The sequence below is a fragment of the Rattus rattus genome, chromosome X (genome assembly GCF_011064425.1).
Source record: "Rattus rattus isolate New Zealand chromosome X, Rrattus_CSIRO_v1, whole genome shotgun sequence".
NCBI classification, from domain to species: Eukaryota; Metazoa; Chordata; class Mammalia; order Rodentia; family Muridae; genus Rattus; species Rattus rattus.
The window spans coordinates 94,946,688-94,961,392 of NC_046172.1; the positions used below are offsets into that span (position 1 = coordinate 94,946,688).

A 14,705-nucleotide genomic window follows, 5' to 3' on the forward strand; every position below is an offset into this window, starting at 1 on the left:
CCATGAGCCTCTCAGCGGGCAGGTTCACAGAAAGGAACATGATTATCAGTTTCCAAATACCATTCTGCATGCCCATAAACCTTGTTCTCGAATGATCCCAGAGACCTTGCACATTTCTTCTAGGGATCAAGACAGCCACATATCAAAGATAGGGGGAAAATATCTGTTTCAACTCACAAATCATTATTGTGCAGAGTACTTTATGGCATTGACATGTCAGAGAGCCAGAAATTAAAATGCCATTTTAATATCATTCTGAGGCGGAAGCCATTTAGAAAAGCCATATGATGACAGGCCTGGGTATCTGAAGAAGTTTCTGCAACAAGAACTAACTTGTATGCTCCCCCCACCAATTCTCAGCCTAGATTTTAATTTGTCTTCTGCAATTACATGATATTCGTTCTGCGATCAAGCAAAGCACGGTGACTCTGAGGCCACAGGCACTCAATAAATATTGATGGATCACACTGAGCCTGACATTTGGGAGGAAAAGGCCAAAAGCGGCAGTCATTTCATCTAATGAAGGCTTCCCAGTGGTCCCCAGAATAACTTGCAGTTGGGACTCCAGCAGTCATCTTTGGCTTGTCCCGTGAGATCCTTGGGTTACTGTAACTGTTCCAGTTCTCCATAAACGTAATTCATTCACACACACACACACACACACACACACACACACACACACACACACACACACACACACGTGCATTTAAGTATATGCTACTTTTAAAATGTAATAAAATATCTGAGGAGAACAGCTCATGGATGCCTCATAGGTTACATCTAGAAGGGTGATAACCACTGGGGATTTGCAGAAGCAAGTTGACTCATTTCTGCTCAAGCATGGGGGCGATGCTTCTTCCTGCTGGAACTTTCTGTAAGCTTCGACTCATTGGTTCAGAAGGCTGTGGCTGCCCTAGGCTTTAATACATTAGGCTGACATGGACACACTGCTATGAGATTGTATGTATGCATCATGCCTTTGCTTTGTACAAATTAAAGCCTTCTTGCTACTGCCTGGCCAAACGAAAATATAGAAAGAAACTTGAAACTAACTACAACCGCCATTCCTCTCCCCAATCACCATTGTATTGTTCTTAACATTCTGAGCAACTGGCATCCACTTGTACTACAGCGATGAAAATGCCATTTATGCCTATTTTTAACATAGACAAATGACAACTGTGATTTTGATTTATATATATATAAAAAAAAAAACAACCCAGCTCCTTCTTCCACTTTGAAAGGAGACTAATGGTTGGACAAATTATGCACCTTTCTTATGACCTAGATGTGTTGGAAAGAGAGTGGGAGCTCAAGGATGCCAGGGCAGTTGATGAGCATGAAACATAAACAGCCGTCTATCACCGTCAGTGTAAATAAGCAATCAGCAGCCATGATGAAAATCCGCAATTGCAGGCCCACACCTGTTTACAATCAAGCCTATGTCCATCCTCTCACAGTTCTCTGAGCGCTCCCTCTTAAAGGCTTGGAGATAAACAGTACCCACCGACCATTATGGAGTTTCCAATCACCTTCTGTGATTTCACACACCTACCAGGCAACCGGAGTCCGACAATATTAAATGGAAGTTTCCAGAAATAAACAACTATTTGTGTTTCCAACTGAATTGTGTTGGGAGCAGTCGGAAGAACATCGCACCATCCCATCAGGGTATGAGTATTCCTCTGTCTACTGGATCTTCTGCACCTACCCATTAGCCACTTAATTGTCATCTCATAATCAGATTGAGCACTGCAGTATTTGGATTCATACAGCCTTTGTTTTACTTAATAATGGTCACAAATTTAAGAGTAATTATGCTGGCAATTGTAATACAGCACATTATTATACCTATTCTGAGTTATTAATATCTTATTGTGCCTATTGATAAATTACACTATATTATAGGTAGTTATTGACAAAATAGTGTATATTGGGGTTTTCTGTCAGATTTCAAGCATCCATTCAAAGACTTGGTGTGTTTTCCCACCAATAAGGAGTCTGTATGCTGTTACAGAGCCATTTTTCTTAGTGGTGCTAGGGATTAAATCCAAGGCCTCACACTCGTTAGACAGGAACTCTGTAACCCAACTATACCTAGACTCTAGTGAGGTAACCCAATCACAGAAAAACACACATGGTATGCACTCATTGATAAGTGGCTATTAGCCCAATTGCTTGAATTACCCTAGATGCCTAGAACAAATGAAACTCAAGACGGATGATCAAATGTGAATGCTTCACCTTCTTTAAAAAGGGGAACAAGAATACCCTTGGCAGGGAAGAGAGACGCAGATTAAAACAGAGACTGAAGGAACACCCATTCAGAGCCCGCCCCACATGTGGCCCATACATAAACAGCCATCCAATTAGACAAGATGGATGAAGCAAAGAAGGGCAGGCTGACAGGAGCCGGATGTAGATCTCTCCTGAGAGACACAGCCAGAGTACAGCAAATACAGAGGCTAATGCCAGCAGCAAACCACTGAACTGAGAATAGGACCCCCTTGAAGGAATCAGAGAAAGAACTGGAAGAGCTTGAAGGGGCTCGAGACCCCATGTACAACAATGCCAAAACCAGAGCTTCCAGGGACTAAGCCACTACCTAAAGACTATACATGGACTGACCCTGGACTCTGACCTCATAGGTAGCAATGAATATCCTAGTAAGAGCACCAGTGGAAGGGGAAGCCCTGGGTCCTGCTAAGACTGAACCCCCAGTGAACTAGATTGTTGGGGAGGAGAGACAATGGGGGAGGATGGGGAGGGGAACACCGTAAAGAAGGGAGGGGAGGGATTAGGGGATGTTTGCCCGAAACCGGGAAAGGAATAACACCAAATGTATATAAAAAATACTCAAGTTAACAAAAAAAAAGAATTCTAAAAACAAACAAACAAACAAACAAAAGTGTCATTTTAAAGAGATGGCATCCAAGCTTTTCGGTGAAATTCGCCTAGCTTCTAAATAGTATTCACCATAATTCCCTCCATTTCTTCAGAGCTTTCTTCCATCAGGCATGGGGCCTTCAGGGCTGGAGATGGTGTCTTTCGGTAGTTGCCAAAAGAACAGAAAACCGTGTTAACAAGAGCTTTTCTTAGCTGCAGTTTCCCACTTAGCTGTCCCTCTTGAAACTGAAAAGCCCCGGGAAACACAGATGGGCAGTTAGCAAGAATTCAATGGCTCCAAACTCACACAGGTTTCAGCTCACAAAGGCAAAGCCAAAGAAAGCAGGAGGGGCCATGTTGAGTGGGCAGTCTGTTGTTCACCAGCTCTGACCAGCAGCTCTACCTCATACCTGCAGGATCCCTTGGTGGCGATGTCCCATGAACAGAGAGAGCGTGCCTCAGCCTACAAAGCCATACTTGCTTCTGAAGTGGTGGAGCTTTTTAAAAGATGCCCAGTGGGGCCTGGAATCTAAAGATGGAATACTGAAACTTGACGGACTTGCAATGTGATTAGCGAAGCTGAAATCTGTCCAGACCATTGAGTTCACCATGGAGCTATGAAAAGAATGTTGTGGGCCTCTTATATTACTTTGTTCTACCTGAAACTATTAATATGGTCTAAATGATTAGGCAATCCTAATGTCCCATTAAATATGCATGATGAAAATGAATAAACCACAAGCAGATAATGACTGCCTTAATAGAGTACCAGCCGAAACCGCAATAGTCCTTTAGGATCTGAGATGGTTATTTTTAGTTACCATGATTGACATAAGCACATGTTATAAAATTCACATGGTACTAGGGCTTTGGGGCAATTGTACTGTTTATATTCAAGTAACAACTAAGGCTGAAGTGCGACAGCAAATGACTGATAAAGAGCCAGAGGTATGTCCGCAATCTGGTTGGTAGCCTTCCCATATAGAATAGACATAAGAAGATGCTGTCAGGGATCCACACTCCAAGTGCTTCCTTTCGTGATGCAAGATTTTATCTGGCTCTTGAAAGTCACAGTACCAGTTGCCCTAACCGTAAGCTTAAATATTTTCCCTAAGCTGGAAGTCACCAGAAAAGTCACAAGTACCACTCTGGAACTGGCAAAGTACATGTCTCTTCAGCCTCAGTGTGTAGCATGTCCCTTGGGTAACCACCAACATTTTCAGGTTCCAACATGTACTCTGAGAAAAGGCAAGGCTTGATGTTAAAAGAAACAGTGTGCACTTAATCAGGTGTGTTCTCTATCACTATCAATGTCCTTTGCCAGCTCTGATCACCCTTGAGTACAAAGACCAGCCTGAGGCCCAGAAGACCCCGTCTTTTAAACATAGACATGCCATTGAGCCTAGCATCCGACCACGAGGCAGGTTAAATAAATAAAGCTAAAACAAAGATTCAGTTTTAACATTTTATTGGGTAAATGATTTTAAAGGTAATAACAATAGTGTCAAAACTACTACAATGTCTTTCCACAGCCATACCTTACAGACCCACATAAACCTTTTCATATTTTTGTCTTTTTGTTCATTTTTAATATTTTAAAGCCATACATGTCATATAAAATGCCCACTTCCAATAGCTTCTTCAAACTAGTAAGCAATTCAGTGTGGAAGGAGGGAGGACCTGGTTACAACGAAGGGGTTTTAGATAATCCGTGATGTCTCACTGTAATCAAAACACCAGGTTACTAAGGGAGGGTAGAGCTACTCCAGGTAGCTTTTTGCTTGTTACAATTCTCACCATTGCATCACCAAAAACTCTTTATGCTGGTGACTGATTCAAAGGAATTTTGGGAAACATATAAAACACTAAAATAACTTAGAAACTAGATCCAAATATCTCAAAAGTAATCAACTTTGATATACAAAAGCAGTCAGAGGTGCTTACAAAAGTATTTTTTGTTTGTTTGTTTTATTTTGTTATTTTCTCAGTGCTTCTAAGTACCAGCGCAGTTACTGGGTCTGGAGCAAAATAAAAGGTTCATTTTCTTCTGAAACAGTAATAAAAAACAAGGAAAACATATCTTTGTATATAAAGGATCAATGCTGGTCATAAGAATAATGTAATCAGAAACCCTTAAATCGAGAGGCACACAATGGGTTTCCTCTTGTAAAAAATAAAAGGAAAGTCACCAGTTTATTTAAATGGAGGAGGTGCTCACACTCCTCAAATAAACTTAATTCAGTTTAACGTCACTAGCAAAAAATCACTTAGAAACTGTACAAAAATAAAAAAGTTAACACATTTAATCCTGCAAGGTTTTTGTAAGGACTGGAAGGCAGGCTTTTGGAGCAGCATTTGGGCATGGCTGGGGGCTTCTTTGGTTTGATCTAACACACATAAGAGATGGAACCTATTCCAGATGACAGTTTCAAATTCTTGCACATTTGAAGACAGGAAAAGAGGCCAGTATACAAACTTCCGGTGTGCTGTGTGTGTGTGCAATGGAACTATTTGCATTGAAGTGGACATCCTAGGTGAGGTGTGGGGTGCAGGGGAGGGGAGAGCAAGCCTTGCACTTCCTCCATCACTTTCACTGACCTCCTCAGGGTAGGGAGATTGGAGAGGGTAGTAGCACATTCGTGCAATCAGAAGGCCACTTGGGGGGGGGGCAATTGTTGTTTTAGAATCTGGTACCTGGCTGACCTTTTTAAGAACAACAAAACCTTCCAGAAGTGGAAGCCTTTTGCTACACACCAAAAATAAAATACACATTGTTTTCCAAAAAATACCCAGTTGCATTTGAAAAAAGGAAAAAAGGAAAACTTAGCTGGAACTAATTAACATTTAAAAGGGGGCTCTGTAAACTTTGTGCTACTCAAATGAAGTTCAAGTATTACTTCTGAGCTGTTTAAAGATCACGGAACTCATACAATATTCTGGTGATAAAGAGTACAATTCACATTTGTGTTTCTGAACAAATAAACCACAACTGGCTAGAACACAACTTGTGCAATTAGAATCTTTGTCTGAGTTAAAGACACATGCTACATATTTCCACATGTTCAAAGTTATTTCAAAGCACATATTTAACAGCTTTGTAATATACAACAAGAGTGAAAGGGCCTAGCGTTGGTTTGGTTGAAGCACACCATTATAGTTTGTGTAACACCCTTTACACTACAAAGTCTTTTAGTCAACAACTACTTAGACACAAAAATGCACTGTGCATCAACTTGAATACAAAAGGAGACAAAACTATCCTTTTCCCCCAAGCCATGGTGGGAAATATTGCTGACCTCGTCCTTTGAAGCCTGCAGGATGGTTATTCTTCAGTATAACATTATTACACCAGTAAGAAAATCTGTATAATATCTGCATATATCAAGGATTTTTTAAAAAATCTGATATGATTTTAGAGTCCGCATGACCAGTCACGTGACCTGCTCAAGATTGATTAGCACCGTTAAATACATAAACACACACATATGCATGTATGCATGTGTAAGTATATGGACACATACATGCATATATGTATGTGATAGATCTTTTCTTTAAAAACAACAATAGCAACAACAACAACAACAACAACAGCAAAATCTAGCCATAAGCTCACCCAGGATGAGGAGCTTTGAAATGATGAGATGATGGATTAGATGGATTTCACAATTATTGGTCTAGTCTGTCTCTCTTCAGTTTCTATGTTACAATTACTTTTCCTTTTTCCCTTTCTCTTTCTTCTCCTTTTCTTTCCCCCCCTTCTCCTTCCTCTCTCTCTCTCTCTCTCTCTCTCTCTCTCTCTCTCTCTCTCTCAATCTCTCTCTCAATCTCTCGGTCTCTCTCTCTCTCTCTCTTTTTTGTAAAAGCAGACAATACCATTCAGCTTGTGCTCACTTTCCCTATAAGGGCAAGAAAATGTCAAATGTAGCTTGCTTTTTATACTGAAAGTCTAATCTCTACTCCAAAGTGTGTCCAAGTAGAAACAACAGGGCTTAGAAGCCCATTGTAAAGCTCAGCAGCTTCTGTTTTCTCTGGATTCAATGGAACTGGCTACTGAGACTGCCTTTCAGGCTAGCAATTGGCTTCTTAGTTAAGGCATCATAACTGAAAATGGTTACGTCAACAGTGGATTCTGTGGATGAAGAAATACCAAACTTCAAAGAACTCTCATCAAAACCTGAAGCTGTGTACGTTGACCTGATGGCAAGGAGAACAAATTCAGCCGATTACAAACTAGACAAGGATTTTCTGAACTACCAGTCTGTCACTTGTCACAGCAATTAAATGTATAAGCTTGACTATTTCAATAATTAGCGGTATGTCATAGTTGTAGAATATACATTCTGCAGCATTTCACTCACCACTTGTTCTAATGACTTCCTGTTTGAAAAAGTTATATATATTTCCCATATATATATATGGTAGTATATATATATATATGGTAATATATATTACCATAAAACAAAGGTCATCTTTTGCCAGAATCATCGTGGGTTTTCCTGGGGATAAACATAAGGGTTTCCTTCCCATTGACACCAGTAAGTTCTCTTTGATTGTGCCATGGGAAGAATAGCCCTGCAAATGAGCTGGGCTCTAATTAACACATGTGAGTGCCATCTCTACAGGTCTAACAGATTATCTGTTAACACAGAAATGTGTTTCTATCGAAAGGCTGTAGTGCGGAAAGATTCAAACTCTTTGTAGTATCTCCGAAACTCAGCGTTGTCTCTGTGATGACAAATTTGAAATCATAGTATGTATGAACTTTTGTTTTACTAGATTATCTTTATCATGTCTTAGTAGCTAAAGTTGTCTCTGGCCAATTATGACTCATTGAAACCTAAAGCTAACAAATTTAAATTAATACAAAATAGACAAATGTCTTTTTGGTTATTTGCTCAAAATAATTTTTTTCAGCTAAAAAAATACTTTGGAGTAAGGAATTTGTGTAATCTCTTGTTTCTTATATAGAAACAATAAAATTTTATAAGAATATTTCTCTAAATTGCCTTTTTAAACCCCTCTTAATTTGACTTAATTATAGTCTTCTCAAAGGCACTAAATTCTGCATCTGATCTCTTCCCAATATATGCTGCCTTTCAAAATGATTTCTGCAGCCCATTTGAAAGGTAGCTTCTGCTTTTCTAAAACAGTGTTTTAGGTTGTAAATTGGTTCTATGACATGAGGCAGTCTCTTCTACAATACAAACAGAAGGCAAAAAAGTTTCTTGCTCTCTGTGACAAGTCCTATCATGGACCTCTGAATGGTCACTACTTAGTCTAAAGCTCACTTATTTTAACCATGGGAAAAATGTGTACTTGACCCAAATACTAAGCTGTCATAGCAAATAGAATTTTAGGCAAATTCAAGAGTAATGTACAAATACCTGAATTTGTTATGAATTAATCCCCGACTCAGCTATCAAAAAATGACTATCTTACCGAAGAATACTAAAGACAAACCTATTAAATCCTCAAAAACTGCATACTTTCTTCCATCCACAGTCAAAGAAGGAAGGAGGAAAAAAAAGGAACAAAAAGAAAAGACAGAAACCTGTCTGAGATAGTAAAAAAAAAAAATATACCTAATATTGTAAGGAAAGAAAACCCCAAAAGCTGTATGTGCTGCAAAAAAGAATCTGTGATCTAAAATAATAAAACAGGATCTTCTTAACAAATGCCATTGTCCTACCCGTTACCATGATGGTCTTAACTAACAATGTCGAAGCTTCACCATGGCAACGGAAACTATCATCATAAAATGGTACAGTAAAAGAGATAGCTAGACCAAGAAGGTGTAGGGTCTCCCGGGAAGAGGTCTGCAGTGAGGCCCAGTGACTGGTTGTGCGGCTCAGTGTCAGGAATAATGGTTGTATGGCGGAAGGGGATGCCCGATGCCATTTTGGAAGTGATGATGCTGGCGATGAGCAAGGTATTCAGCATAACTCAAGGTCATCTTTTCACTACGGTACCTGAAAGAGAGTAGGAGAGAAAAGTTAACATTAAGAAACACATGCCATGCTATTATGAGAGCCAGAAGGGCCCTATGAGATCATTTTGCATAGTGGGAAATAAGAAGCCACGAGAGAAGCAATTAGTTGCCCAAAGTTACAGAGTTGGTAAGCAGCAAAGCTGAGATCAGAACACAGGAATCCAGTGCTTCCTGCTCTGCTACTCCTTATTTAATGTGCTCCAGGAATGACATTGTCCCTTTTACCCACTTTGCGATTAGGAACAGGGAGGGATATTTTACCATCATGTCTGCATCCCCTCGTCTCATTCATTGGGCTGCTGTCATCAGACCTTCCCTCTCTTCCCCCTTTTCTTCCTCTCTTTGTCTACATGCTACAGCATGTCAGGCCTGAAGCCCTCTTATTTTGCCTATATCTAGTTATTTGTCCATTGTCCAACTTTTCAAGAGAGTTAAGTACAGTTTCTCTCTTCAGTTTCTTTCTTTTCCTATCAGGTGCTCAGTGTCCCTTGGTTCTGCCACTGTCCTTTCATGGCTGTCAGAGGCTCCTTAGGATTCTCTTTGGAACTTTCCACGATACTCCCACATACCACTTGTCCTGAAGGCTCATGGATTATACACCTCCACCTTTCCCTGCTTCTGTCCCTGCTTCTCAGACAGCTTCTTATCTCTTTGACAGTTGCTTCTACTCCTACCTTGCAGGATTTTCCTGGGTTCCAACATTCACACTTTTGACTTTACACCCTGCCCTCCTCCATGCACTGGGATGGATCCTCACAGCTTATCCAGGCTATCAGCTGCATCATGAACTTTACACATGCATGCTTTCAGTGGCATGTCAAACAGTTCTATGCAGACATAATTCAAATCCAGAACTGAAACATAAACCTAAGTCTTCTCTTGGACTCCCTCGATTTTTCTCTGAGGGATGAATTTGATCCTTTTACCTTGCCTCCCTTATCCCAAAGTGATGGCCAAGTACTTCATTTCTTCCACATTATGCTTCAGTCTGTCCTAGCCTCCATATCCTGCTGCCATAGCTCCAGTTAAAGACCCACATTGTATTTTGTTTAGACTGCTGTACAGTACTTAGACAACAGCAATGGTCCCTCCATCACTTACCTGTTCCAATCCTAACTACCCAAGCTAGGGTCTACCTACTTCTGGAATTCACTCTGTAGACCAAGCTGGCTTTGAAATCATAGCGATCCACCTCCCTCTGCTTCCTGAATGCTGGGATTAAAGACTTCCACCATACCTGGCCTGCAGTACATTTTATAAAACCTATAAAGGCTATTAAATGCCTATAGAATCAGGTCCAAATTGCTTAGCTTGGAAGGTCAAGCCTTGCATGGTTGGTTCAATCTATTTCTAGACTACATTTTCCCTTAGTGACATTTCCTATGTGCACTGAAAGACCAGCCAAAGCATAGTGCTTTAGATTTCCTAAAACTGGTTTTGTAGTGCACCGCCTACAGGCTTTGATTCCCAGCACATCTTCAGGGAATCCCTTTCCTCCCTTGCTCTCTACCTGTCAGACAGTCTACTCATTCTTCAAGCCAGCCCTCAATCCACCTCCACTCTCAAGTTGTCTGTTACCCACTGCCTTCCTGGAGCTCCTCCTCCCCAGCAGTGTAAGCCTACACATCCGTAATATTCTGCCGTAGTAGTAACTATTGTTATCCATGCCCTTCTATTCTTCTCCAACTAGAACCTGAGAAAAACAGAAATGAGGACATTCTCACATTTGTAACTGTACAGAGCTGAGAACAATTCTTTTTTTTTTTTTTTTTTACTACGGGCATGTAATGCAATTTTCTGGAACTGAAATAAATGGAAACAGTACCCCATTTTTCTAAAACATTCAATACTTTCCTTAAGTAAGTATCCCTATTATTCTATGATGACATTTATTTAGCATTCAAGTTCAGTTCAATTGTGTTATTATTCAATAAGCTTTCATAGTAGACTCCTATCACTGCCAAAATTCTGAGCTTACATTTAAATTTTAGGACTGCTTATTGGAATCCTGGGGTTTTGCTAGACAATGTCAAAAGTTTATGCACAGCTAATTCTGGTACTTTCTCCAGTAAGGTAGCTGGAAGTCTCAGGGGCTTGTTGTACAAAGCCCGAGTAATCATACAGGGCTACAGATGGAGAGGATGGGCTTGGGTATCATGAAGTCTTGACTACCTAGCCGACCTCCAGTGAGTGCACTCTCAGTGGGCTCTGCCATTTTGTTTCCACTATTGGAGACAAGAGAAGCAAGTGCAGTTCGAGAGTCTTGGAAAAACAATCAACGTTACAAGCATATCCTTAGAAGTGTAGAAAATGCCATCCTAGTACCTGGTCAGCTTTATGGTTTTTCTGAATTCATTAGTGATTGGAGCTTTGTATCCTCCTTTTCTCAGTAATGAGTCTATGGTCTGAATATGGTCCCATCCTGTGCAGAGGAAATCAGATAAAATATCAGTCAAGCACATGTCACAAAAGCACCTTTGGTTAAATACAGAAATGACTTTGTAGAGGTCAGCTATCCCTGTCACCAAATGCCATCAATTCCTTTGGTCCTAAAAACAGTCATATAGAAGAGCTAAGATTTTATCCTTGTATAGATTCAAGTCCATCACCACATGCCTTAAATTGTCTAAGAAACCATTCAGTCATGTCTCTAATAAATCACAACTACTGTACTTTTCTCTAATGGTCATCCCTTCAAAAGAGAGGGAAAGCATAAATGAATAAAATATGACTTGTGTCAACTCACTAGTGTTTGGGGGCTCTAATCACTATGTCATGGTAATTGCTGGTCTTAATGGTACCTTCTACACTCAATAATCTATATTTGTGTGAAATATTCAATGGTATTTTATTGTTTCTAATATGAATGCTATTCTAGTATCTTTATGCAGTCGATGATCCTGCATGATTAACACACTAAAATCTGTTGTTATATCTCTCATATTTATATGAGCGCACACAGGAAAAGCATATGCCTTCTGAAAAGATAAGTGCTATAGAATTTTTGAAAGGCATTCATTTAACTAATGTGAAAGTAGAATTTAGTAGTGGCTAGGAAGATCAAAGTACTATAGTGAAATTGTTTGGTGTAACCATACTGGTTCATAAAGATGTGTGCTATATCTGTGAAATAAGAAAATTATTTTTGATTATGAAGTGTAGACTAAATATACAATACTTCACGTATTCACAGTGCCCTCAATCTTAATGGAAACCTTACAGTTTCACTATTAGCTGAATGAGTTATGGAAATCACATAAGAATTGTTGGATATTGACAATGAATGACATCAAACTACATGGCTGTCTCTAAACCTAGGCCTGTTAATGCCATCATGATAATTACTGCACACTGGTGCATGGAAAACGGTGTGACAAAGTAGTAACAAATGGTTGCCTAAAAGAAAACCCCCAACTTCTACAAATCTATGCCATTTTAAAAGTATGCACTTATGAGTATGCTGTCAGACATTACTGCAAAGATGCAGATTCCATGTGAATAATTGACCAATTTGAGCCAGACATTGCAGTGGCAGTGATGAAAGAGTCAGTTCTTATAATGTGATGTTGATCAATTATCAGACATAACTGCAAGGTCAGTGACTGCATTTCCGCTTGTTTAAAATGTTCACTAGATCATATGAAATAAAGTACAACAATGACCTTGCTCCTTTGCAACCTCCGGCAGGTAGGTGGCGGTGCGTTTTGATCCTTTTTCATTGATGAATTCTATTCTAATGCCATGCACACCCACCTGAAAGAAATTGGCAGTTTTATTAGTACAGACTTCTTCATAGAAACAGAAAGAAAAGGTTATAATTTAACTTTCAACGCAATTCCCCCTCCTGTTATTTTTACTTTTTTTCAGAGCTCAGGATCAAACCCAGGGACTTGTGCTTGCTAAGACAATCACTCTACCACTCGGCTACATCCCCAATCCTTTCCCCTTGTTTTCAGAAGTATGTATTTGGTTTCTGTTATCCAAGGCTTTGATTTTGGATTAGAAGGCTAGCATGCTATCCATAGAGCCTGCAAAAACCTTTGCATGTGTCCAATATATGCCAGGCTATTTGCTTAGAAATCGGAAACAAACAATCAGCATAGAGTAGGCTAGTCGATGGCCACAACTCCCAGCCTGGAATAAGGAAACTAGAGCAAAACCCCATGTGGCCACACTCACGACTTCAGATTATGTCCTGAAACTTCCTGGGCTGACTCTGGCAAGTTTTAGTGCCTTTAAAACCCCAACTTCCATGTAGGCAAACCAACACTGCCTGATAAGTCTAAGAAAGTATGCTGGGCAGGGTGCTGCACATGGAAAGCAAGACAGGAGAGATCTGGTATTTGAGGTCAACCCATGTTACCCAGTGAGCTCCAGAGTAGTCTGGACTACATAGTGAGACCCTGCTTAGAAGAAAAGCCTAAAAAGGAATGAAGACAATCAGCTGTATGGTACATAGCATTTTTCAATGTAACAGCCATAAACACTTCAAATTACCCTCAGATTGGGCATTTTTGTAGTTAATTATCCTAGCTCAGGCACCACTGTGACATTTTAAAGGATGAAACTTTTGGTGATACCCAAAAAGGAAGTCTATTGGCTGTAAGAAGATATGTTGCTAATATGGTTTTGGTTTATTTTTTTTGTTTGTAAGCAAAATCAATGTGCTTTCCCTTCAATTAGCACACAATCAAAAGGAAGCGAGCTGTCCAGTCCCTCATCAAATGTTGCACACAGCTGAAGAAAAATTATTATAAACTCCTAACTTGTTTGAAAACACTGATAATAAAAATGAAAATGTAAAAGGACAATTACCTATTCCACTCTTCCATATCTCGAGCTGCCTTGGATCAAGAGTTCCTGAGAGGAGTATGGGGCTGCCTAACACACTGGAGGGCAAGTATAGGGGCAGGCACATACTATTCCCAGGACAGAGGCATCTTTTCAGAGTAGATGAATGAAGACAGCCTTTTATGCTTTCCGGGTGGGTATACATGTTAAGGTTTAGAGGAGAAACATGTCAGTAAGAACCGCTTTTGCTATTTCTGCCCTTAGGCACAAGTTTTCTAGTTTTTCAGGTTATGAAATGTCCCCTGATAAATGGATTTCATCCTGTCTTCATATAGACACCCCTTGAACCTGTCAGATCTTTTGAGCAATTAATGTGTTTTTTTTATTAAAGTGTATCCCAGTGGCTATTCTATCTATTCAATATCAATACTCTTATAAATCTCCTCTTGCTAAAAATGCAACCAGGACAGCTGTTTAAAAACCACCACAGTAAGGCCTCTCAGACCCCATGGGATGTGACTGCGGACAGCTGAGAGGAAATATGAGTGTGTAGTTGCCAAATATTTTGAAGATGAAGGGCATCTAGCAATCACCCCCAATGTCTGATATAGCACCAAGCAATGACAACCTTGATACTTTATAGTATCAGATGCTTCATAATTTGTTTCTTCTAAATACAGAGCACACATAATTTATGCTCAATCATTCACAGGAATGAATTTTGACTCTACCTCTATTTATCAAAAATCTGTCATGTTAAAATTGAAGATAATTTTGGTGTTATTAAGATGTCTAGTCAAAACTCTGAGACAAGTTTCTTATCTGCATGTTGAACAATATTTAACTGTCTAGGGGTGAAGAAGGGGGTGAAAAATTTATTAGAATTGCAGGGTAGCTCATGTTTCAGCAAGTAATATTTGGAAAAGGATCAACTCCCGACAGTGATTATTACCCTAGTAAAACCAGAAAACTCTCCTACTAACTAACCATACAAGTATGACAAACCCACACACCTACATATTGGAGAAAAATAATTAAT

The 14,705-nt window shown here is 39.7% G+C and overlaps 1 protein-coding gene across 1 annotated transcript in view; it reads right to left on the reverse strand.

The window, feature by feature from the left end:
* Positions 1-8,468: 8,468 nt before the first annotated feature.
* The window catches only part of Ammecr1 (AMMECR nuclear protein 1), a 101,492-nt gene continuing 95,255 nt past the window's right edge, over positions 8,469-14,705 (reverse strand). The window contains exons 4-6 of the mRNA XM_032890374.1: positions 12,538-12,628; positions 11,201-11,297; positions 8,469-8,855 (exon numbers count right to left, since the gene is read on the reverse strand). Of these exons, the coding sequence (XP_032746265.1) occupies positions 8,741-8,855; positions 11,201-11,297; positions 12,538-12,628 (303 nt within the window). The 3' untranslated portion in view covers positions 8,469-8,740. The remainder of the gene's footprint in view (positions 8,856-11,200; positions 11,298-12,537; positions 12,629-14,705) is intronic.